The sequence below is a fragment of the Malurus melanocephalus genome, unplaced genomic scaffold, assembly GCF_030028575.1.
Source record: "Malurus melanocephalus ecotype Western Australia unplaced genomic scaffold, MMel_1.1 scaffold_3, whole genome shotgun sequence".
Lineage (NCBI taxonomy): Eukaryota > Metazoa > Chordata > Aves > Passeriformes > Maluridae > Malurus > Malurus melanocephalus.
In genome coordinates, this window is record NW_026623235.1 from 2,959,984 (window position 1) to 2,985,705 (window position 25,722).

Below are 25,722 nucleotides of genomic sequence, written 5' to 3' on the forward strand. Positions count from 1 at the left end.
ACAGAGTAATTATCCTACTTTACTCCAGAAGATTGTGTCCACATGGGGGAGTTAATTTGGAATAAATACAGAGAGATAGCTATTCCAGAATACCTGTTCTATTTTCATTCTGGAARAAAAAAAGAGCTTAAAGACAGATCAGCTATCACCCTTCCTCCATTTCTTTTCTTCTCTATTTTTGGCTCTGTTCCCACATACGGCAGTCTTCCCCATGGTCCTTACAGCACATCCACTGACCAGCCCCAAACCCATTTCAGGTTCCACCCCTTGCAGAGATGCCCAGACAGCCTTTCACGCCATCTCAGCCCACTGTGCCACTGCACGACTATCATTACCCATACAGACCCATTTTCCCCAGGACACACTATAACATGAGATTTTAAAACAGTGTTCCATAATGCCAGGTACTGTTCTGCATCCCAAATATTTCAGCAAACCCTATGAGAAAACATTCTTCAAGTTACTTACGCTTCTGGAGAGAAGTCTTTTTCTTTGCAAACTTCCATCAGTTTGGGAGTCAGTCTATATGCCTTCAGTGACAAAGACCCTTGGGCCGTCTTAATGGGATCTGTTATTAAAAATGGAAGGAAGCATATTATTACCAAACCCAGACAGCTTTTTTCTTTTTAAATATCTGAATGACATAAATGGGAGGAAAATTACTACGTAGTCTTAAGAGAAAAAAAAAAAAAGACAATACAGAAAAGGGACTACAGCAGAGGTAATCCTCTTGTATTGCAATGTAAAATACATCCGACAATATACACTGAAGCCAATTAGTAAACGAGGAGAACTTGGGGAGAACCTAGACCCATTCAACTCATATTATTTCCCCTTCAAAGGTCCAATTCACTTTTTTTCCTTTCATATGAGTTGTCCACAGAACTTATGTAAGAGTGACCTCATTTAAATATTTTTCCTTCCAGTCATTATGTAGTAAATTAAAATATTCATTAAATGACATTTTATACCAAAAAACAGRAAGTAATTTTAGAGTAGCAACAAGCTAATTCAAATCAAGTTGTAATGCTGCTTCGTGCATGACAATGTAACTGGTATATACAAWGATTCATTTTGCCTTGACATACTCCACTGAATTTAGGGGGAAATTTTCTAAACAAACTGTTACATTCCTTGGACAAAGAAGCTTAACACTTGCAGCATGATAACGGCTGAAGCATGCCAGCACAAGAATAAAAGCTGTGTTAACATTCATGTTGTCTGAAACTTAACACAGTAAAACTTTTAGCAATCGGTGATAAAATGAAAACCAAAATAGACTGAAACAAGTGGAAAATTCATCAAGGTCTGATGATGCAATGTTTCCAGCCAATATAAGTATACTTTAACAACTTGTTCTTTACTGTAATCCAATTGTTAACATACTGAAACAATTTTGGGGCAGCTCATAAGATTGATCGTATTCATTAGTATTTTTTCTGACAGATACTCAGGACGTTACATTTACTTCTCAGCTGGAAACTATATGCAAGTCTGCCAGATATGGCAAACTGTGAGTGTTTGGGGAGGGGGAGGCTATAAAGCTGTTAAATTGCCTACGGTTCTGATACAGCACAGAACATCTGGTCTGGAGAGCTTGAGGAAACACCATTAAATAGGCAGAAAAGAAAAAAATCTTTGTGCTAAGAAACAGTCCAGGTTTTGTATGCTTCTGTCAGAGGTATAAAAAAAACTTGGCAATTCGTGTGATGATTGGTCAGTCACGTACAGAGCCAGACACGCTAGCAAGCAGGGTTTGTTAGACATCTGGTCGGGTTCCACCAGCCCCTTCCACGAGGGAGGGGAGATGAAGGAATAAAAATGAAGCAGCTACTCCAGCATTCCAAAACGTACACATCAGGGCTCTGATAGCAAGAAAAATAAACAGAAAGAAGGAAACCCTGTCTAGACTTAGCTGCTGCTGAGGCTGCCGTAGACACAGGGTTGGTATTTACTCGAAAAGGCCTGCCAGGCTACTCTTACAGGCAAAAGACAGAATACAAAAATAGTAGTAATAATATTAAGAGGGGAAAAGAGTAATAAAGGAAACCTCATACTAACCGTAAATGAGAACTACAGACTCCTCAATTGCGTGCTGGTAACTGAACTGGGAGTCCAGGAGGGCACGAGTGACAAAAGAGCCATAGTACGTGGACTGGTACCAGCCAACGTGAAGATGGTCAATGTTTACGTGGCGGAGGCTTCGCATCATTTCCATCTGGTATTGAACTAGATTAAATAAAGAGTTTCTTTAAAAAGTAAATTTACACAATCTGCACTATTTAAAGAGAAAGCTYGATATTAAATGACTAAATTGTATTTCATTTTAATTTTTGCAACTATCTAGTAATTTGTTTACGCACTGGACTCTCTTCATTAAAATCCAGTTTCCTCAGAGAATGAGAGTAAGACCAGCCTGAGTAAGCAGACTTTTTTCAGCTGCAGTTAATTGCTACAGTGATCAACAAACTGTTACACGTCATTTACAGTGTGCATTACCTTCCTCGTTCATTTAAAAAAAAAAAATCTGATACTTAGTTTCATTAAGCAGTAACATTTTACCAATTTGTAACAAAGACATATTGTGATTTAAGTTGCAATGCTGTCTGGAATTAAGCAACTTTTGGAATCTAAAGGAGAATTATTTAATGAATATATGAACTAGATCCTAAACTCTGTCTTTTTCACAACATAAAACTACATTTTCAGTATTCAGTTTGGGGAACCAGCTATAGGTGTTAGATGCAGTTTTGATTGCATTTTTCTTCCAATTTCCAACACTGTTTCTTCTTTTTAGGTGTATATAAATGCAAATTATACATGCATGTACACATTATTGTATTTAATACACATATATCTATATACTGCAGTTACCGTAAACAATAGAGAGCATACTTTTCATAAGGTTTTTTACACCAACAGCTGCAATGTTTCATTGTCCCAACACATAAATTCTATTTCTATTAAATGCTTCAAACAGATTACCTTCATGGAACAGAGTTCTATTCAGGAATATTTAACATAATCCCATTGAACAGAACACCACAGCTTATCATTTATCAGACCTTTTAAACAGACAGACACTGCCTGCTGGTTAAATTTAAGGAAAGAGAATTCAGTGTGATTATCATGTGAACCAACACTCGAAGTCAACTGACAGGAAATCAAATGCAACAATACTACACAGTCCTTAAGTTTTGTCTGAAGGTGCAGAAATTACAAAGATAACACACACACATCCCAGGCATTCATTTTTGTTAGTTTTTTTCAAGGCTTCTCCTTGCACAGATGAAAATATGATATTCATTAGAAAATAAAGCAACACAAATTAATTAGATGCAGAATATGCTACATTTCCAGACCCCACTTCATATCCTCTCAAAAGGAAAAAAATATCTAAACATATTATTTAAAGACATGAGGAGACATTCTTCAAGACTGGACAAATATTTTTCCAACTTATCATCCACCCTTGCAGCACAAACTACATTCTGCAGTCTGCTGGCCCTTCTCATGAAATTGCCATATCTGACTGACTGTATTTTTTAACTGACCTGCGTACACTCAGAGAAACCTTTGCAGGCTTCTTCTATCAACATATGCTAGTGATTGCATTCTATTCYATAGAATCTTATCTTAATTGAAATTATGTGAAATTTGTGTCTCATCCAGGGCACCATGATAATGCAGCACCCCAAAACTAACACAGCAAAACCACCCAGGCTTCATTCTGAAATCCCCTAACACTCAGCCAGTAAAGGAGAGGCCTGTACCCTGTGCTGGTCCCTAAACCAAGGCAAATCTGGAGATGCCTCTACACTCTTCAGGGCAGCGTGCACAATTGATCAAACAGCTATTTCCAAGCCAGAAYGAAAACCTTCCCCCTTGCCAGACCAAAGCAACCTCACTGCACAACTTCCAGAAACAGAGGCCAAGCTCCTTATCCAGAGTGCCARTGCCTCAGCATCTCAATGTTTATCTCAAAAGCAATGCTAAGATSCAGCTGGGCAAAGAAGCTCAGTTCTTAAAGTTAAAAAGTTTTGGTAGATTTTTTGCAGGTGAAGATGGTAACTTTTGTTAATAAGAACATTTTGCAATAAGAATACAGACCTCCTCCAGAACAAACTAAAAGACTCCTGCTGTGATCATGATTTTGAATTGAAAAWGTGCATGGTCCAGTTATTAAATATAGCTAGACTCTTTTGGTCAAAAGAAGCTTTTCAAAGGTGTAACTGTGTAGAACAATCAAGTATGACTTGGTTCTCACAAGACTTGCTACAACATGCTAAAAAATGAAATTATAGTTAGATCATTTGTAGCCAAATGAAGTCATGAAGAGGAAAAACTAGAAAGTATTTTCAAAAGCAGGTGAAACAGAGAAAGGATTTCGTGATAATTAAATGCCATGTGGACTTCTAGATGGCTGAGCTGGACTGCTTCTTGCAGTGGCAATTCTCTTGTGCACACTGGTGGACACTGTCAAAGTAGAGGGTGTYATGTCATGACAAGGAAAAGATACTTGGACAGATCCCTATGAAATCATGTGGCTGATACATCCAGATAAACTCCCCCTTGAGATGTGTAATAGTCAAGAGCAGGAATACCCTAGAAAAACATCCAGGTCTTTTACAAACTTTAATAAAGGCATATCATGCTCTTAAAAGTGCTCATCTGAGAGTAACTGGTAACCAAGTTCCAGTATAAGTCCTTTTCTTAAGCACAGTACACCCAGCAACAAGTAACTGAACACAATGTAAAAAATACTGTCCAGAAGAAAAAGGACTCACTGAAAACCATCCAGATTTCATGTCAGCAATTCCTCCTCTCATGACTGTTAGCAGTTAGATGATAATGAAGGCAATAGTGGAAAAAATGTCAAAGAACCAATAAAGCATCAATAGCTAACATCTTTGCCTTGGGAAAACAACTGCAGAAATTAAAACATGATGCAGTCCCCACCAGGGAGAAATGGAAACTCTTTTAACCAAACATATATATTTTATAACATTTATTAGTAGCTAGATAGCTCCAACAAGCTGCCAACTTGCACAAATGGATAACAGCCCCCAAGMTGCTTTTGTAGGTACCATTACCACTGTTTCTTTACACCATTTGCCCAATCTACAGAACATCATTTTTTTTACCTAGAAGCTTAGCACAGAGTGGGCAAGAGCTCTCTCCTGTTTAGCATTCAATCTGCTAGCATTTGGAACAGTTGTGCACTTTTTAAAATGAATTCACTGTTTCGTGTCACAGTCCTTCCCAAGCCACTCTGCAAATCCGCCACTAAAAGAGCCACTAAGTCCAAGAGTGCCCAGAACTGAGGTGAGACCAAGAAAAGAGCAGGGGAAGAAACAGACCAGGATGCTTCCTGCTGTTGCTTCACATTTAAACAGTGTACTTATATTTTAAAACAAATTACTTGTACAAGGGTCTCCTTATGATGAGGAAAGCCAACAGCCGTGTTTGCACTTCGCAGTGTTGCAATGAGAACGTGCAACCTCTGTCTCCTGARCCATCACCCCTCTCCTGAGAACCCCTCTGAGGCAGATTTTTTCCAACAAACTATTCTCTCTTTTGCGATTATTAGAAAATGTCCCTCCTCCCTCTAAAGTGGTTATTTTTTTGTTTGCAAACATGTGAGGGGGATTAACAAAGCTAGAAAGTGTTATTATAATTTGTCTAAAGCAAATATAGTGCAAAACTATAAAATATGGCTGTTTTGTTTGAAAATGAATGACTTGTGTGAATTTGTACCAAAATGCCTTGACTGAAAAATCTTGACAGTAAACCCTCTTACAGTAGTTTGGTGGGTGTTTTTTCCCCAAAATGCAATTTGTTTTAATAAATATTGTAAAAGATTAAATACTAGAATAATATACAGACATTTKCCTTTCCCAGAAAGTACTGCCAACCTTAGAAACTTTATCTGGGCTTTAACATATAAAAGATACCCTACCTTACCAAWAAAAATAACCCAAAAGAAAAAACATATAATATATCAGATACAAAGCCAAGAAGTGGACCTTGATGTAATGGCCCGTTCAACACTGGGACAATTCAGCATGTTTTCTATACCTTAAAATATCCTCGGTCAATAATTTCACTACTTGAAAACCTAATTTCAGAATAGGTCAAATCAGCTGAGGCACTGAAAAAAGATCCATCATTATTTTAAAAGGCAAATAAATGCAAGCCCCAGGAGTTCAAAAACAACTGGGAAATGATGCAAGTTTACTTATTACTAACTTGTTTCTTTACCAACAAAAATTCATTAGAATTCACCTCTCATGTGGCCATATATGTATGTGCATGTTGCGGAAATTTAGTCCTCAAACAGTTATTGTTATCATCAGAGGTGATGCATTGCAGCCTGGCCACATTCATTTTATCAGTAAATACTGTGACATGTCAAACCCTGATCAACGGTGGATTGGAGGCAATATACTTGTTCACACCTTAGGTGCTCAAGGCCYTAATTTCCAAAAGACAGTTTAAGCAAATACACCCCAAGGAATCTGATTTTAAGAGTAGCAATCCACATGCCTCCTAAAAAGCCAAGCCCCACCAAAGTGGAAGGACTTYGTAGCAGTGTTAGGTGCCATAGACTGACTGGTTTTGCCCGTCACCCAGCCTGCTGCAGCGACCYTGTGCAAAGGAGGTAACAAACAACTCTGTGCTACAAACCACTGATGCAGTCCACTGTCTGCACCTCAAAATTGTCTCAACTCACATTTCACCAATTTATCTTTTAACTATCTGCTCAAACACCAGAAGTTGCACGTGCCTTCAGGAGGGCAAGGTCACTGGTTCAAGAACAAGGCAGACCTTTACTGCYCCCTCACCCTCTACAGCCTCCTCGCAAAGACTCTCTGAATGAGAATGAATCTGAGGAGGAATCTCATTTCCTTGAAGAATGCTAAGCACTCWGGAGACAGATGAACTAAAGCTACCTCCAATTTACTCAAGACTAGGCATACTTTCCAAGGGACACAAAAGTCCATCAGAAGAAACAGCATCGAGTTTCTGTGCTAACACTTCTCTGAATTTAACTGGTAACACAAACATGGCAAATTTTGGTAAATCTGATCAAAATATACTGAAAAACAGCCAAAATACTCCTTTTATAGCACCGYCACTAATGGGGATAGCATTTTTAATGCAATGATTTGTCTGTTTTGAAGTGCTACCATGTGSTAGCATGCGTACTGAACAAGTGCTATACACTTCGCAGCACAAAAAATTTKACTTTTTCTATACATGTTAACTTTGCCAAACCACATGTATGCTTCAGACAGTATCTTCAATGACTAAACCAAGTTAGCAGATGCTAGTTCAAGGAACCAGCACATGCATTTGAAAGAAGGAAAATTGATTTATTTAACTTAATTTAGCACAGACAATTATGGAGACAACAGATTAATTCGCTTCCCTCTACACACACAACCTCAATTAATTGTCAAAAAAACTATGAATTACAATAACTGCATCTATTGATAACAATTCCAATTGTGAAGATACAAATATAAGAATACCACAACCAACTTRTTCTGGTTAAAAAATGCAAATAAAAAGAATGAGCAAAGAGAAACAAGAATTCACAATTAATTCCAGCAAAGGCAATGTTTTATCTGAAAAGGCCTTTAGATACTTTTGAAATATATTTCTCTGTCTAAAGTGTGCACCACAYATGCATACGAATAACTACAGATTTTTATCTATATCCAACCACCTCATACACACACACTTCTCCCAAGACAAATGCACAAACTCAGTAACTCAACAATTCTCCTATTCACAGAGAAAAAAAAATTAAAAGTAAATATTGCCTTCCTCAATAATATTAATTTCCTCCTCTGAAATATCAAGTCAGGGCTACACAACAGTGCTCTATTTTATGCACTTTTGCTAAACTGGGCTGAAAGCACCTGATCTCCTCTAAACCTGGAAGTTAAGCAGACCAGGGTCTGTAAGTAAATGGATGGGAAAAAAATCACCTGAAAATAGGCAAAAGTCCAAGAGTCATAGTCATAAGAACACAAAACCAAAAGCAAGTCAAAAGACTTATTTCCACCCCATTTTAATTGCCAAATTCAAGGATGAAAAAAAGAACATAGAACATATTTGGCCAATTTTTTAAAGGAATTTTGTGTTCTAATGAGGGAGCAACTGTGGTAGAAAATGGAACACTTCCACATCTGTGTTTTCTGTACAGGCTATGAGATAAATTGAATCCAAGTCTTTAGGAATCRCTAAAGATTATGCCACCAACACTATTGTTCCAGCAAGAGTAAATCCAASCATCTTCTGAGTGAATGTTCATTACAGCAACTGAGGTTTTTGCTAGTGCCTTAATGTTTCTCTAAAAAGGTCTTTCATTTTATGAGAAAGAAAGAGACAAACAGAAGAGGAAAACCTCTTAAGTAACAATTCATTATGTATGCTCAGTAAACTCATTCATTTCAACATTGATCACAATTCAATGTTAGTTTTAGTTAACAGTTAGTTAACAGCACTGTGTGATATTAATTGTGCTCTACAGAAAAAAGTATAGGACACCCAGAGGAGATATCACAAGCAGTAGGTGAACMGTGAAAAGTAACAGAACATAATAAAAATAATAAACAACTTTTGGAGTSTTTCTGTCTGGAGATACTTACCCAAATATAAGCATGTATCTCCAGACTGTTATTTATCACCAGTTTAGCCAGCAACAGCTAGAACACAGTCCCCACCAGAGGTGATGACCAGAGCCCTGGTATTAGGGATGGGATAACTGTCCTGGGATCTGGGACACCCCACCAAGGCCAGCAGTGATYGTCCATGACTACCTCCATGCTTTACAGAGATGGCTCCAAGCCATGGGCCAGCACAGCTCCTGTCAAGGGGCAAGGTAGGAAAGGGCAGCTCTGTCACTGGTGGGAATAAAGAAGGATGAGGAAAAGTTTGGAGAGCAAATGAGTAAAACAAGGGAATGGGGAGCACAGAGATGTGCGTGACAGGACAACGGGAAAGTAGCAAATGGAAGCACACCACTTCCTGCACATGTGCTGGCACTTGCCCAGGGTTTTCTGACAGCAAGCTTGGGGCTCTGGTCTAAGCATACAACCACTGAATTAGGAGGCAATCAAACCCATCAACCTATTGCAGCATTTTATTAACAAAGGAACAAACACTCAGATAAGCCGTTGGACAAGCTAAATCTCACTGACTGTACAATTCTCTACACAACTCAAGATAATGGAAGCTTGTTCTGTTTTTAAATAAATACAWCCAACCCTCAAGACAACACTAAATAAGATGGGCAGGACTGTCAAGGCAACCTGATAAATTGTATTCTAAYGTATGCAACATTATTCAAAGGATAAAAGCATTATAATATTAACTTTCAGAAATATGAAACACTTGAGTTTTCAAAAAGCAGTTTTTATTTAAGAAATCTACTTTAAACTAGCATCTTGAAATTAAAGTTAAAATTAAGCAATATAATTCAATTATTTGGTTGGCAATGATTATTAAGAAGCAATGGCCAAAAGAAAAAATACTTTGAAGGCTTTCTGTCATATCTTTGGAATATTTTTCTTCGCATTTATCTAGAAAGCTCCATCTTCACAATATCTTACAAACACTCGCCAATTAATCCTCCATCTCCTCCTATATGGCAGGTAAATATTATTATCTAAGCATCCATTTGGCTTACTACAYTACTATTTCTACATTGATTGAAGACAAATTTTATATGAGATTGAAATCTTTATCAAGAGAAGAAGTTTCAGTCAGCCTACATTGTCATGACAGCAGTAAATTTTACTACTAAAAATGCCATCTGGGCAGTTTAAATTTTGCTTTCCTTGTAAGAAAGCAGGAAGACGATATCTCATTTCCTTATAAACATCACATGCCTAATGAAAGCATCAACTGTTTTCTATTAGGAGTGTATTCCCACGAACTTCAGTACCTTCAAGCTTTTACTCACACCAATTTTGTCCAGTAAGTATCATTGTAGCTACTAACAAGCAAAGTAGGATTAAAGGCATGAAAAGAAATCAGCATGGTCAAAAAMCAACTCTGTGTTACAGTAACCTCATATCTAACTAAGCACCTCCTTTGGAAAAAATTGGTCTTTCAAAGTTTCATAAAATATCCTTAAGTTTCTTTAATTACCATTGACTGTTGCTAGTTTCTTTAATCACATTGACTTTTGCTAGTGAGGCTATATTAACAAGCAAGAGCTCTTTCTTTGCAAAATAGCAACACATTYTTTACAAAATAACTACCTTAGTGCTCTAAGTTACACAGCAATTAAGCACACAATAACACAAAAATGTGTGGCAAAACCCTAATTCTTTTCCTACATAAATGTCAATCGGATTAATGTATTTTTTATGAAATTTTATATTACATAAATACTCAAAGAGGTTATTTAATTATCTGGAAAAATTTGGAAATGCTTAAAGATTAATGAATCACACAGTCACTTTTACTAATATTACACAGATTTTCTTACTCAACAATTTGAAAGCAGAAGAGGAACAGACCCTGAAAAAGAAACAACTCAGAAATCCCTCCATTTTGAAAATCAGTAATTTCATACAGCATGCATTACAGGAAAAGTCAGTTTTATTTTGTTAATAACTTTTCAATAAGTGAAGAAAAATGATGACTTCACATAAGGGATTTGGGGCTTTTAAATTCTTCATGTCCTCTTGAAACACTGAGAAAAGATTTTTCTTCTTTGTAAAGCTTCAAAGTTTGGGTATTTTCTACCATTCGTTGTTAGCATTGCAGAAATTCAAAAGGCAGTGGAAAGTGGAGGACATCTTCCACAGCTTATTTAAAGTCAAAACACCCATCTTGTGTTACCAGATACAATGAAGCAAGTGGTTTTCTGATGGCTTGGTATTAAATATCCACGTCTGTTTTCAAGAATTTCTCACACTGTTCTTAAGTTTCAAGCTCACAAAACACAGTCTGAATGCTGAAGCAGACACAGCCCCCATAGAGAAATTTTCCTGAACTGTCTTTATAGCAAATCAGGATTCATTAGAAGAAAAATCATTGCTAGTGSCTATTTCTTCAGTTGAAAGTTACACAGGCTATCTTTCTGTGACCTCCATCAGCCCATCATGTAGGGATAACACTCCTAAACATTTGGCAGAGTGAATCAGTGAAGAGAAGGTCTAATTTTTGGCAAAACAGAAGAAGAACATGGTAGCCACCCCCACAAACTCATGCTCTGAATCAATATTACGCAAGTATCTTTTTAAAAATTAAAAAGATGGCTGTATCTTCAGCACTGCACTTGCTGCCTCTTCCACTGGGGGCCTACTGTGCAAAGCAAGACCCCCCATGTACTGGGCAGGCTTGAAGCATTCAACATCCACTGCTTCTTTCAGGAAGACAGAAGGACCCCACACAACTCCCAAAAATCACACTAGTTTTACAAAGTCTACCAGTTTCATTCTAGCCCAGGTGCTGTTACTGAGCAACCAGCTGTAAAATGCCACTTCTTAACGTCTTTCTTTTCAGTAAGAATAGCACTTAACTCACTCCTCATTTAAAGCAGTAACTAGGAGCTTTGTCTAATACCTAGATGAACACAATGTCACAAGGACATTTCAGGACACCTCTTATAACACTCYCAGAGCCCCACTTACATCTCCAAGGAACATATCCCATGGAGCAGTCCATGACACAAAGAAAGATTAAGACAACCCATTCCACCAGTTTAGAGAGCAATGGTTAAGCTGAAAGCTCTAACCAAGGGCAGCTTCATTTGGTTCTCTGCTGTAGGGCCATCTATAAGCGCTCCTCATGGCTGTCAGCCAGGTCTTCAAGCCATGATCAACAACAACTTTAATTCACATGATGTACCAGTAAGTCAGAATTCAAGCCAAGCCCTACCAAGCGGACAGATATCTCTTCATGACAAGATCCAGAGTCAGACATTTGCTTGGCCAAGCATTGACTTCCAGATAAAATGAGTAAATCCTGCTGCTTGGAATGCCTGCCACAACAGAAATCTTTGGCCTTGTTTAGGATGCAGACATATTGGAGTGACAGGTTCCCTTYTGGTTCAGTTCTTGAACTACAGATTGCCACTACACAGCAGGCACACATACTCAACATCACTTATTATCCCTGGGCAGCTCTTGAGAAGAGGGAAAAATCAACTTTTATTATTYCGACGCTACCACAAAAAATTCTTAACATACAGACTTATAAAAGGGCAAATAAACAACTCCTCCACCTAAAGATTTCTATAGATGAAGCGAAAGATTTGCTCTGCACATGTGGAGACCATGCATCCATACAGAGCTGATGCCTTATGAGRGCCAGAACTGAGTATATCAAACAACAGCATTTTTTAAATAGTATTAAAATATTGAGGGRTACACATTACACTGGTATTTTATTGTAGCATGCTGGCTACCGAGAGCTGTTTCCAATTCTCTTCAGAACAGTTTTGAGTTTGTGAAACAATATGAAAAAAACTGATTTTAAGTGGGCTCAAAAGTAGAAGACACTGATRAATATCTTCCAGGGAGCTTGAGGAAAACCATTCCATTTTGGAGGAAGAGTAGAACTAGTGGTTCAAACCTTGCAAAAGAATTTGCCCAAAAGACTCCTAAATGACTGCAATTAGATCACAAGACATTTTCAGTTTCTTTATTAAGTCTTCCCTGCCAACCARGTCATAGCACAATAATTTTGGAAGCTGTTGGCTGCACCAAGAAACAGCAGATTAAATCAAATTCTGATAGTGGTAGTCCCTTCCTGCATGCGAAAACCAGCCTCTTTTGCTCCYTACATATTACATATAATATTATGTACATTTCAACATGACAGATGATAGCATTAGCAGGGCATTGGAGATGCAAGAAAATACTCAGTAGCCACATATGCTAGCAGGCAGCAAGAGCTTACAGTGRTGAGAGACATGACATTCTCACCAGAAATTGGTCATCCAGAACTGATAGGATCCAAATTTTCAACACGCCTCATCTTATACAGCTAAGCAACAATGGTAGAAAAAAGCCAATGTGTTMAGGATTTGGGAGCTAATCAATTGAGGAAATATGTTATGCCTCATTAGGTGAAATTTTGTTTTTATGCCAATTCAAATAGAGAAATGTTCAAGAACAACACTAATATATCATTGTACTGTTTCCTCACATGACTGCTAGCACAGCAGCTATTAATAAATCAGCATGTGCAACATTTAATTAGTGAAAGAGTATTACAGTACTTCAAGTTTTAGAAGTGTACAGTTTCAGGCATAACAACACAGRCTTCTAAGTAACTCCCATATGCTGCTTTAACACAGGGTTAGAAACCTACAACACAGGTGCCATGGAAAGCCAGCAGGTACAGTTTTGAAAGGCTCACTAGCAGCTACCGTGCCACTTTGACAAAAGAACCATCATCAGGAAGACACACACACACACACCCCAGACCTTGTTTAAACACACAGGAATCGACTGCAGTACCTAAACAAGAATGGCTCAGTCTTCAGAGGCTGTCTACATGGATATGAACAAAGTAAAACCTGGTATAATTAGGTGACATTTCAACCGGTCAAGACAGATCAAGGCTAACTGCATTAACTGCATTAACATCCTTTGAATCCCCAAACTATTTCTATACCAGACGTCCAACCTTGTCTTGGACAACCTGCATAGTTAGCTACATGTCCCATTTTCTTCCCAAGGAAATCAGATGCATCACCATCRCTTACTGATTCCTTATTTTCAGTTATGTGTATCTATTTATACACACATACACACACACACAGATGTGAGGGGAGTCAAAGAAGAGGGAGAGAGAAAAAATACATACACACTCACATCCCATATGTAATTATGAATTTAACCATGAATCAAGGTGGATTTCCCATGGTAAATGTTAATGCACATCATTATGCTTTTAGATACACAGCAAATGTAATGTAAAGGAACCTCTCAACAACAAACAAGACACAGAAGCCTGACAGAGTGTGTGTTTTCAGTAATAAAAACTTCATCTGAATCCTTACCCCCAYGGTCCCTGCCCCCTCCAAGAAAATTTCAGCTTATGATTTCTCACCACTGCTCAGATAATAATGTGACAGTTAGGGGAAATCAGGGCAAGGTAACTCAAAACAGAAATCCCGATTTTACTGAGCATTAGTGCTGCAGTAAGGAACTACAACTGCTCAGCAGTGTACTGAATGGCATCACCATTAGTATTACTTAATTKACCTTCTAAAGCCCAAGCTAACACTTAATAATGTGTGCATTAGTATTACTTCTTCAATGTGTCCTCAAAGAAACAATGAATTCATCCCAGATTCAGCAAGTCTATTCCATAACCCAGCAAGAGGAACAATAAAAACAGGAGTGGTTAGATATCTGAGGTAAAAGATAGTCAGGCCTTCACAAGAACRGCCTGTGGCACCTAACAACTTGAGATAATCACTATGTTCAAATGCAAAGATACCAAATAATTTAAACAGAACTAAAACCCACAATAGTTTAAGAATATTTAATTTAGAAAATAAAGCTCATGGCTTTTAGATCAAGCTACAGAAGACAGAGTCAGGATGAATTTCTCCTCYTCCTAGGGCTTGTTAACATCATATGGCAGGATTTTGCAAGCCAAAGCTAGTATTTCAGCAATGCAGCACTTGCAACTTCTATATCTAAGTGTGGCTTATTCTTTTAAAGTAGCCAAGAACTAAACTCACATCCTGTTTGAACAGGCAGAAAAAGTGTTCTGTGCCAAGAAGGAAGTTATAAACTTAAAGAAAGTTTTTTGCATGGGAAACAAGTTAGGAAGCAGAGGGGCAGATTCACTGCAATCAATTCTTTAATGAGTAAGAGAAAAAGCACTGTATATCAGAGCTGGAGGCAGAAGCTGCAGTTCCACTGCTTGCTCAGCTGAAGGACTCCCTGATGGAGGCTGGACAACCCAATTCTTTCCACTCTCACTTCTTCTCTGAAGACTATAAACCCTTGGAGCAGCACTCACCATTTATTCTGAACAAAATCACAAAGCAAAATAGCTTCATTTGAGGAAGAGATGAATCACTGAATCACTTGGTGGTACCTATTTTTCACTGACTGCCAAAATGCCTTTGTAACAACACATTTACAAACTCAAATTACAGTTGGAGGGAAAAAAAAAGAACACAACAAGATTAATAGTATGCAAACAGACTTCAGRTAAAAACACAATGATGAGGACCCAYGTAAGGCTGTGACCAGCAGSACAAAGTCCATCGGGATGCCAGTCACTAGTGGTGTGCCCCAGGGATCAATACTGCATCCAACACTCTTCTGTCATTTTCATGAATGACCTGGATGACAGGACAGAGTGCACCCTCAGCAAGTCTGCCATGATACAAAACCAGGAGGAAGTTTGTGCTGACCTCCAGAGTGACTTACACAGGCTGGAAAAAAAAATCAGGAAAGGGAAATGCAAAGTCCAGACCATGGGAAGGAAGAACCCCAGGAACCAGCATATGCTGGGGCAGACTGACTGGAAAGAAATTCAGCAGAAAAAGCACTGGTGGTGGTAGATGGACGTCCATTTAGACCCTTGGAGCAAAGGCCATTAGTTCTTGAGCATTAGGCAAAGCATTGCGAGCAGGCTGAGGAAGATGATCCTTCCCTTCTGCCCAGGCCTGGTGAGACACATCTGGGGTGCTGTGTCCAGTTCTGGGCTCCTCAGGATAAGACATGGACCTACTGCTGAGAGTTCAGGGACAGGCCACAAAGATGACTGGGGATTTGTCATTCAAGGAGAGGCTGAGAGAAGTGGAGAAGACTGAGAGGGATGCACAAATACCCATGTGCATGAATACTTTGGAAATTCAAAGTAGATATATGATAAGATAATTTATTTGTTTGTTTTCTTTCATATTGTGAGAAAGGGCAAACTCCACAATAGGCTGCCCAGAGAAGCAGCAGAGCCTCCACCCCTGGAGACAATTAAAACTCATGTGTACAAYCCCTTATAGCTGATGCTGCTTTGAGCAGGGGGATTAAACCAGAGACCTCTACGCATTCCTTCCAAGCTCAGCAACTCAATGATTCTATGACTGGAAAAGATGGCTTAATATGTTAGAACATGAAAAAGARAAATAACAAAAAAAACCAGCCAAACATTAATTTTAGTCACATAAAACATTATTGGTCAATTTTAATTTTTTAAGGGGCCAAGTTTTCTTAATTGCTAAAATAAAAATATCACAATCTAAGACAACCAAGTTTGGCTTGAGTAAAACACAGATTTCTGGAAACAAACAACCATAGTGTGAAATCTCATTGAAGGAGAATTTTTGTGCTTCAAGAGCATTTATTTTCATTCTACATTCATTTTTTTGTTAGTTATTGAAAACATTAAAAGCAATTATGCAGAACACTACACAATTCTCGAATGATTTTGCCTAAATACTTTTTCAAATGCAAACAAGACACAAGTCACAATAGGTGCAAAATCTTTGGGTAACAGCCACAGACTATATTTATTTTAGCCTCTCTCACTGAATGCCAAAAATCTAACAGAAATTGTTTCAAAAAAACTAACATGGGTAAGCCAGTCTGAAAATATTTTGTTACACAAACTGTGCTTAGATTTGCAACTGCAGCTCAATATGGTAAGCAAATATGAAAATACAGAACTGTTGAAGGACAAAAAGGAAACAATGCCAAGGACAGGATAACACTGAACTGCCATGTCAAGAGGACTTGAAAACAGAGGCCTGGAGAATTAATTTTGTTCAACAGAGAGAGAAATGTGGCAGAAAGAAATACAAATTTAAAGACATCTTGGTACATTGAGCATAATGTCCTATTTTTAAAGTTGTATTTAATTTTTTTTAATTGAGAAATAGTGTTGCAGCCATCAAAAGCAAACTCAGTAAATTCTTTAATACTAATACAATTAGATATAAATCTAGATGAACTGCTGAAGACTCCTTCTCTGCAACATATTACAAAGAATGCTATTTCATTAAGTATTTCACTMAAAAAATCAATAATTTCCATTTGCCACAGTTATACATTTATATTAGATTAAAGTTCAGAATAATGCAAGTTTTATGACTGAAACAATGGCTACTCTGAGGTATGTGTTAAGGTGACAATTCAGTAAGAATAAGCTCAATTTTTGCTTATCTAATTACTTTCAATTTCTCAATGTGTTTTATTTTTATGTATAACAATCACAGAAAATCTGCAAACTTTGTCAGAAGTTTACTCTGCCTTAGAAGAGTAAGAGTCTCTAAACAACTACTTAAAAACCTGCAATTTGTGTTTGAAACACCTCCTCTGTATTTTATCATAAGAATATACTCAAGGGGACTGGAAAAAAACCCCCTTCTTTCTGTGGGAAGACTCTGAGTCACAGTGATGCTTATTAGAGAGCCTTAATGTATCCACACAGACACAAAGCTTGCAGAGTGTACACACAGAGCCTCAGCCATAAAACACCAACCAAATCACAGTGATTGGTAGGACAATACAACAGGTTTTTTGCTGTGCAATACATTCAGTTACTGTTTAGCTTAAGAGTCTAATACACCTTTTCTACAAATAATGTTTCTTCAATTTTTACACTTAAGGAGTTGAGGGGCCTTGAAATCACATCCCACTCCTTCAGCAGGTGGAATAGAAGATTCCACACAAAAATTTGCCCTTGCCAAAGTCCTGAGAGTTAGAAACACTCGATAAACTGAAAATTGCACTACTGCAACTTCACTGTGCCGGAGCTGAATTCACAATGGTTTCACAAATCCAGACTTCCTTCCACCAGGGACTCGGCATAACCCAGTCCATGGTGAGCTATCCCATTTCTGCAATGGACAGCCAATCCTCCAGAAATATTTTTAGGCAACTGGCTCAATGAGCTATATGATCACCTCAACACAACTGAAAGTCTGCCCATTCCACTCTTGTTCTTTAAAGACGGATTTCAGGCTCTTTCCCTCTACCCCTCTCTCACCAAAAAGCCAAGTGGCAATCCAAGTCTATTCTCACAGCCTCCTTTCTCAGGCTTTACTTTGGAAGAATGAGGAGGATCAGAAATACTACCCTGGACTTAAAGACATGCTAATTAGCTTTTAAAACAGACTTACAAATTCTCTTTTGGAGAGCAATTGCTGATCACAASACAGTGGCACTCGTAGCCAACTGTTGTTTTAAAAGATTATAAATACACAAAATACTCTTCTGATAAAACTTTTCTATGTAAGCACTTGTAGCTGTTAGAAGGAGGCTATGTAATTAAGCCACAAGGGGAAAAGACATTTTACAGGCACAAAGGAGAGATCCWCAAATAAAGAACATAGACACAGAATACTCTTCCTTAAAACCTGCTCCACATTACACAGAAGTTCACAAACTCTTGAACCAAGTGTTTTTAAAATGACTCTCTCTTTATTTCTCCATTCAAAGACAAGAGCAATAAAGAACTTGCTTTCCAATGCTGCATTTGAAGTGCAAGAATAGTACTTGWTCTTTGCTTCATTTCTTGGCATCTAATGTTTTTGTTCCAGTACTGTACTGTAATATTCAGATCTACTGAAGAGTCAGATTTAAGAGTTTACATGGTTCCTTCTTACCTTCTATTTGAAGTTGACTAACAATGCACTCTGGTTTTTGTTAAGTGTGTAAATGGGGTATTTCATTTTCATGGAACTGATACAGTGATGAAAGAAAAATAGAAGGCAGAGACAGCCCCTGATGTGTCCCCACGCTATTAAACATGCTTGATGAACAAAATTCACTAAACACACTCCATAAACATTTCACTTGCTGTCCGCTACAATTTCCCCTAGTATATCTTCCCAAAACATGGGTTTGTTACACTTATTTTTTGTTCACAGACACCAGACATACATCAAGTTTCAGAAAATGCTGTAACTCAMATATGGCAAGGGCAGCACGTGGTTTGAGCACAGGGGCAGGTGCAGGTGCACAGAGGCTGAATTTCTGATGTCCTATTCTGCACAGAGGTGAGGGCTGCTATGCAAAGACAACGACAGTCGGCCACACACTTGGGCCAAAGATCAATTTCCTTCAAAAAATATCAACTGCTTCACCCTAAGTGATCTCTTCTTGAGATTCACAATCATTACTGAAATTGCTGAGGCTTCTTCATCCAAAAGATTATTTTAAGCTGTGAASAAATTCTAGCAGTAAATATGTAAGATATCAAATCACATGAACTATTAAATATAGAAGTAGACCATGAGCTTACATAAACACCCAAAATCCACTCAGTTGAGGGTTACATTATCTTTACAAGCAAGCTTAGTCAAAATCAGATTGAATCATTATATGAAATTGTAAAATATCTTGTTGAAATACAGTCTGAAAGAAAAATATATTTAATATGAGACATTACAATGCTTCTTCAGGTTATAAAAGGGTTCCTTTATCTGCAAATATTCATAGCATGTTTAAAATATATTCTGAATTTTATTTCTCACAGTGTTTGATATAAAAAACAAACCAGAAGGTTGCCCTAAAGATAAATGAAACATCTGGTGAAACATGTAATAAGCTTCAGGCTCACATCTGCTACTGAAGTTAGTATTCCCGCACCATAGCTACAAGCTCTATGCAAAGCTCTACAAGAATAACTGAGAACAGRGAGGATTATAGGGAACACATTCCTCAATCTAAATTGATATTTCCTCTTCCATCTGAATCAACATTATGCTTCCATATGTATGCATTAATGCCCAGCGCTAACCCCCAGTGGAAAATAATTTCTAAAAGTAAAGTTATCTCATTTAAAACCTATCCTATTATTTTATATCATAARGGGGTTTAGGCAGTTTTAAACATATGCAACCATTTATCTAGGCATATTTATATACATACATATATATAGATAAAACTAGATACGCTATATAAAATTTCACTCGTTTTAGAATACAACCAAACTTACAACAATTATTTCATCCATATGTCATTACACTTGACAAAATGTATTTGCAAAACAACAAAGAGCAGACATTAGAAGATACAGTTACTGCAATTATATAAAAGGGAAGTTCCAAGTATTTTCAAGCAGTAAGTGATAAAAMTGAATGTAAGATACTTCCTAAGGAACAAATTATGTTTAACTCACAYTCCTATTTCTATAAGGAGATTGCTCAATATTTATCTTTTTTTACCCATTCACTCCTAACCTTTCAATTTCTTCCATAAACAATGACAGCAAATTGTTTACATTTAATGCCAACAAAAATTGCTTTGTATTTGTGACATTTTTTAAAAGACCCTTTGTGCCATGGAGAGCTTAGAAAAAGGCAGATATCTGCACAGCAGGGAAGAAATGCACTTACATCTTGTAACAGCTGTGAAAGATCAGTCCTCCAGAGAAACCAAATCAACAGCAAACTGGGAAGTGTTTAGGAAATAAAAAGTTTCCATCACCTCATACTATCATTTACTTCCATTAGCACCGACGAAAGAGAGACTGGATTTTATACAGTGTTACAAATGGTAGGAACATTATAGGTAGTGGAACAGGACTGGTCACAAAACAACATTTGGTGACCAACAAAACTGGTCACTAAACAATGCTAACATCAAACCCGGGACAAAAATCAGAGGCATAAATACCCAAGTGAGCATCTGGTTAGTCAGAAGATGAAGAACTGATATCCACAGCCAAACTTTTTTTTTTTTTTTTTAATAAAAATTTCATAGTAAAACTGAAAGTGAATGTTTATTCAGAAGAAACACTGAAACTTTTTCAAAAAATAGATCACACAGTAACACAAACTGTACTGCAGAAAACTCTCTCAGTACAGGGCCCTTTTCTCCCACTTAACTTGGCAAAAAGGCATTTATTATTAAAATCAAAAACATTTCACATACATTTAATGCAAGGCATAAGAGAAAAACAGGRAAGAAATGAATGTAAGGTGATCAACTAGGGACCAGAGATTAAGGACTGGCCACAGAAAACGTGGTCAGGCCACTAGTGTCATGATATAAATCATGCACAATATCAAGAATTTATCATGCAGAAATAGAATTGCAATATCAAGCATACCAAATTATTAGGCATTACTGTGTCCTGCTCCTTGACACCCTGCAGAAAAGGGATGAAYGGTTGCAGGAGAAAATGGACAAAGAAGGACCACTTCAGACACAGTGAGAACCCAGGCATGGAGGGAGCACTTGAATTTGTTCAGATTTAAGAAAAAACAAGYAAGCCCCAGCTTCTGTTCCAAATAACTGTTGCAAATAAACCACCTTGCAATGTAACTTCAGAATACTTTGAAGACAAGTGTGATGCAAAAGCCTTTCATAGCTCAAAGCAGCTATAGGGAAAAAAACCCACACAATAACCCAAAAAACCCAAACCAACAAAAACCACCAAAATGTTATTTTTATGCAGACAACCCTATGAAGTTTGCATGCTAGGGTCTAGAAATCATTATCTATCTACACTGCCTTGTCCATAGTAGAGCAGCTTGGATGAATCTCAGGCCAAGTATCATCTAAATACTCAGGTAACATCTGTTTTTGTGAGCTCTAATTTAGTCCTTCTCTTCATGAAAATCATGGCAGCTGTTTAGCCTTCCTACAGAATCTGACAAGTCTACAGCTGTGACACAAATAATATTTTGCTCAGGCTTATTTCAGAATTACTGTAACTGACATTATTTGCATATCTATCTAAGAATAAGACAAGTCACCATAATAATGTTTACAACTCTTGGTAATTTTATGACACAATAAACTCTCTGCTGTGTTAACAGACAACAAAGTAAATAAGCTGGGAACAAAACTTAGACTGTTACATGTCACACTCAATCCTTTACCCTCAAATGCTGCTGAAAGGGGTGGTCCATACCCAATCCTCCTCTTCCTCCAGCTACATGAGCTTCATCAATGTGTTGGATTGACTCTTCAGCAAATGAACAAGCTTTGTGGCATTGCAAGCCCTAAATCCTGTACAAGGCAGAGGGCAGGAACAGGAAGCCAAGTGCACAGAGGGACTGCTCCCATCCCTCTGCTGATAGATTAAATCACACATATTAGGAAAGTTCAGCTGCAGATAACAAATCACTCCTTCTAGAATGAACAGCACTGCACCTAGAAATACCCAAACCTTTCTTTTTTTTTTTTTTTTTTTTTTTTTTTTTTTTTTTTGCTATACATCATACAAAGAAACAGTCCTAAAAATATCAAAGGGATTAAATTACATGTTACGGTTAATTAACCATTCTTGAAACCATCCCACTTAATCAGTACACTGTTGCTTTCAGGCCACAATATAAATGCTTTGGTTAGCTAAGATTTGCTTTGCCAGGCATGCTTAAATCACAAAATTTAACAACCAAGAACATATTTCAATTAAACACTACCTACAAAGGTCTTCCTGTAGCAATGATCATTTGCTTCAGAAATGGCAAAGCAATGAAATGGTCTGCTCCTAGCAATGAGTGCCCAAATAAGAGCTATAACTAATTAGGAAAAACACCAGCAAGACACTTAAACAACATTAAAATCATTTGATGTCATCCAGAACTTACATAACATATCAAACAATACTTATATACAGCCTTACTTTGTTTTTCACATTTGAGAAACTGAAGGAATATTGTAAAACTAAAAGCAAGGGCTCTGTGTCATTAACTGGAAACTTTAATTCATTGAATTTAGAATGTGAAGGACAAATACATAATCAGAGTACCTTACAAACAGACACAGGATTTACACAGTAAATGATTTAAAAGGAGTGCCAGAATTCGAAAACACAAATCTTCTCTTTAGCAAAAAAAAAAAAAAACCAAAAAACTAAGCAAACAAAACTAACCACAAAACCCCTCACTTCTGTGTGGAAAGCTATCTAAAGAGTATTTGTTTTGTCAGATAAAACAGGCATTTTGGGGGCAATATGTACCAATACAAAAAGTATTCTAATGATTCAAGTTGCAAACCAGTTTGAAAGAGAAAAACATGCAATAGAATAGTGCATTAATAGTCAAGGTCTTCAGGCTGCTTGGTGTTAGAATTACTGATTTGAGTATTTTTATATAAAATTAARTTAGGATATCATTTCTGGAATGTTCCATTGCCAAGCAGAGTTGCAGGACTTGAAACTGTTCCCATATCTTGCTTCAAGTCATTCTGCATTCTTCTCCCCATCCTGCAGTRCATGCAAATCACTCTCCCCATCCATACACATAGGTCTATGGTGCTGTTGRCAAGTAGGAGAGGAATCAAGCTATGCACAGGAAATAATGGTACAAACTGTTTTTCAATCTATGACCAAATAACAACTACATGAAGTAAGTCAAGACAGGAACCACCAAAGAAAGTATCTTCCTCTCTGCAGAATGCTATACAGACAAGGTGAATCACAAAAATTATTATTCAAATTCCAACCGTGAATTGCATTTCTGGAGAGAAAGAAAGAGAACAGAGATTTCTAATCCAGACTGGCAATAGTTGACTCATACAAATTATATGGAAAAAAAAAGGAGCCATTAATTAATTACACTTAGAAATATTTTAACAACATGTTAAAATATTTCTAAAGCTTTTACTTTTCTCCCTTTTCAGTATCACAGTAAGAACCACAAACTTTATTTATTTTGGAATKACTTACAATCCATTTTTCTCTAGCTGGTTATAATATTGTCCAGTCTTCTAATAGCTGTGAAGAATTCTTTCTTCAATAGCAAATTACACAAYCTATTAGCAAGTCAGCTATTTCTCTTTTCAACTTCCACGAAGGCCATCCAGCTATAGTAATTTACTGAAATTTATTTTCTTATTATTTCTAAAGAAAACAATATACCTACAATAAGCAGCAGACAGACCAGACTACAAATACTGTGACCTTTGTAACTGTTCAGGTCTTGTTCTCCAGTTGGCTTTACAATGATACAGTTAAAAAATCTCAAACAAAATTTTTAGAAGGCATGTTTCTGTTGGAGAGGAGGGAGAACATTATTTACATGCCCAATTTTCAGATAAATTATGTTTAAAATAAAATCTGGCCTGAAACATCAGAACGCTAGTAAGTATGGCGTGCCAAAAATGTATACTACCATCTGACGGCACCTCAAACAGATTCTAGTCATTAACTTCATATGTGTCCTGAAGCAACAATATTTTGTATAAACAGTTCTCTTGCTTTAGAAAATAATCTTGTTGTGTTGACTAGAAACAAACATCTTTCCTGATATGTAGACAGATCACCTTCCAGATTATCTACAGAGCACACTAAGTTTTTGTAATCTATACCTTGTATGTGTTTTTTATGTAATCTATACCTTGTATGTGAAACAGTCTACCATGATGGAATACACAAGTACTTTTAGTAATTTTTTAAAAGCACACGAAGCATGTTCCTCTGACAAAAATGGAGCAGATTGATATGCTTTGGCTCTTCACATGAAGATCTACCTAAAGCTCAAGTAATTATGTTTCATATCCAGTTCCTTTGTTTTTAGAAAAGGAAAGCCACAGTTTCATAAGGAGAAGATTAGTCCATGAAAGCCTCAGGGGAAAAAAAAGTTTAGAACTCTTTTTCTAACAAAAGACACAAACTGAAAATAGAAATTACTATTGAAAAAGAAATCACCAAATGTTCTAGAACAGATGCCCACATTTTGATTTTATAGTGTTTTGTAGTGTGGCAGAAATGTAGATTATCTACACTATATCTATAGTGTAGATCAGGCAGCACAAAGCAAAAGATTACTATCCCCTACTCATACAAAAAACAGCTTATTACCAATTTATGGTGAAATACATTCTTTGCTGTCAGACTTTCAGCAATTATGTTTCTGTGAGCCACAGAAAAGCCTACATGAAATGCCATATCTGCATTTCTGGCATGACTAAGGGAACACATATATAAAGTTTCCATATGGAAGCTCTCTCTTAGGTTAACAGCAGGAGTTATTTTAAAAAATTACACATTTCCCTCAGTGTCAAAAACTTGCAGGCCTCAGGGTCTCTCGTGGAGGTAAAATAATCACTTAGCACACAGTTCATCAAATTTCTCAAATGCTGTTTTTTAAGCATTGAATCAAATCCTTTGATTTTTACAATGTAGAAAATAAATTTACCCATTTGAGCCTTACCGTTACAAAAAGAGAGACTGTACTAAAGAAACCAACACCCTGCCTTATAACTTCTACTTCCCATCACCACTTTACGCCCAGTAACACCAAATTACAATTCCCAGTACAGTAAATATACTGTTTCTTCATGTATAAATTCTCTTCTCTCTCCACTCTTAGCCAATTTAATGCCCATATTTCTTTCTATTGTCCCTGCTGCTTAAGCTTTGCCTTTTACTTATKCAACTCTCACTGAATAAATATAAAAGTAGTAAATTATCATCTGCATTTCTCACTGATACGTTTTTTGCCAATCCTTCTTTGCCTTTCTATTTACCACTGGGGAATARGGCTAATTGATCTAAATTTTTCTCAGAAAACATATTAAAGATCTTCTCCTCCCAGTTAAAATTGTAAGTAAACATTACCTTGTAGTCCACTTATTACTTAAATTAAGAATGAACTTGGTTTATTCAAGCCCCAGGATGTAACTAGCACACCTCTATTCCTCAGCAGAATGGATCTGCAGTAGTATTTGACTGCTGTTATATCAATTAATTATTTGTTATATAGAATCACATGACATCCATTACATTTGTAAAAATTATTATCAATAAATGTAAGAACACCTACTT

General features: G+C 37.0%; 1 protein-coding gene across 1 annotated transcript in view; it reads right to left on the reverse strand.

Moving 5' to 3' along the window:
- EIF3H (eukaryotic translation initiation factor 3 subunit H) overlaps positions 1 to 25,722 on the reverse strand; it is an 84,896-nt gene that overhangs the window by 14,923 nt on the left and 44,251 nt on the right. Inside the window, exons 3-4 of the mRNA XM_057367775.1 lie at positions 2,062 to 2,229; positions 469 to 568 (exon numbers count right to left, since the gene is read on the reverse strand). Of these exons, the coding sequence (XP_057223758.1) occupies positions 469 to 568; positions 2,062 to 2,229 (268 nt within the window). The remainder of the gene's footprint in view (positions 1 to 468; positions 569 to 2,061; positions 2,230 to 25,722) is intronic.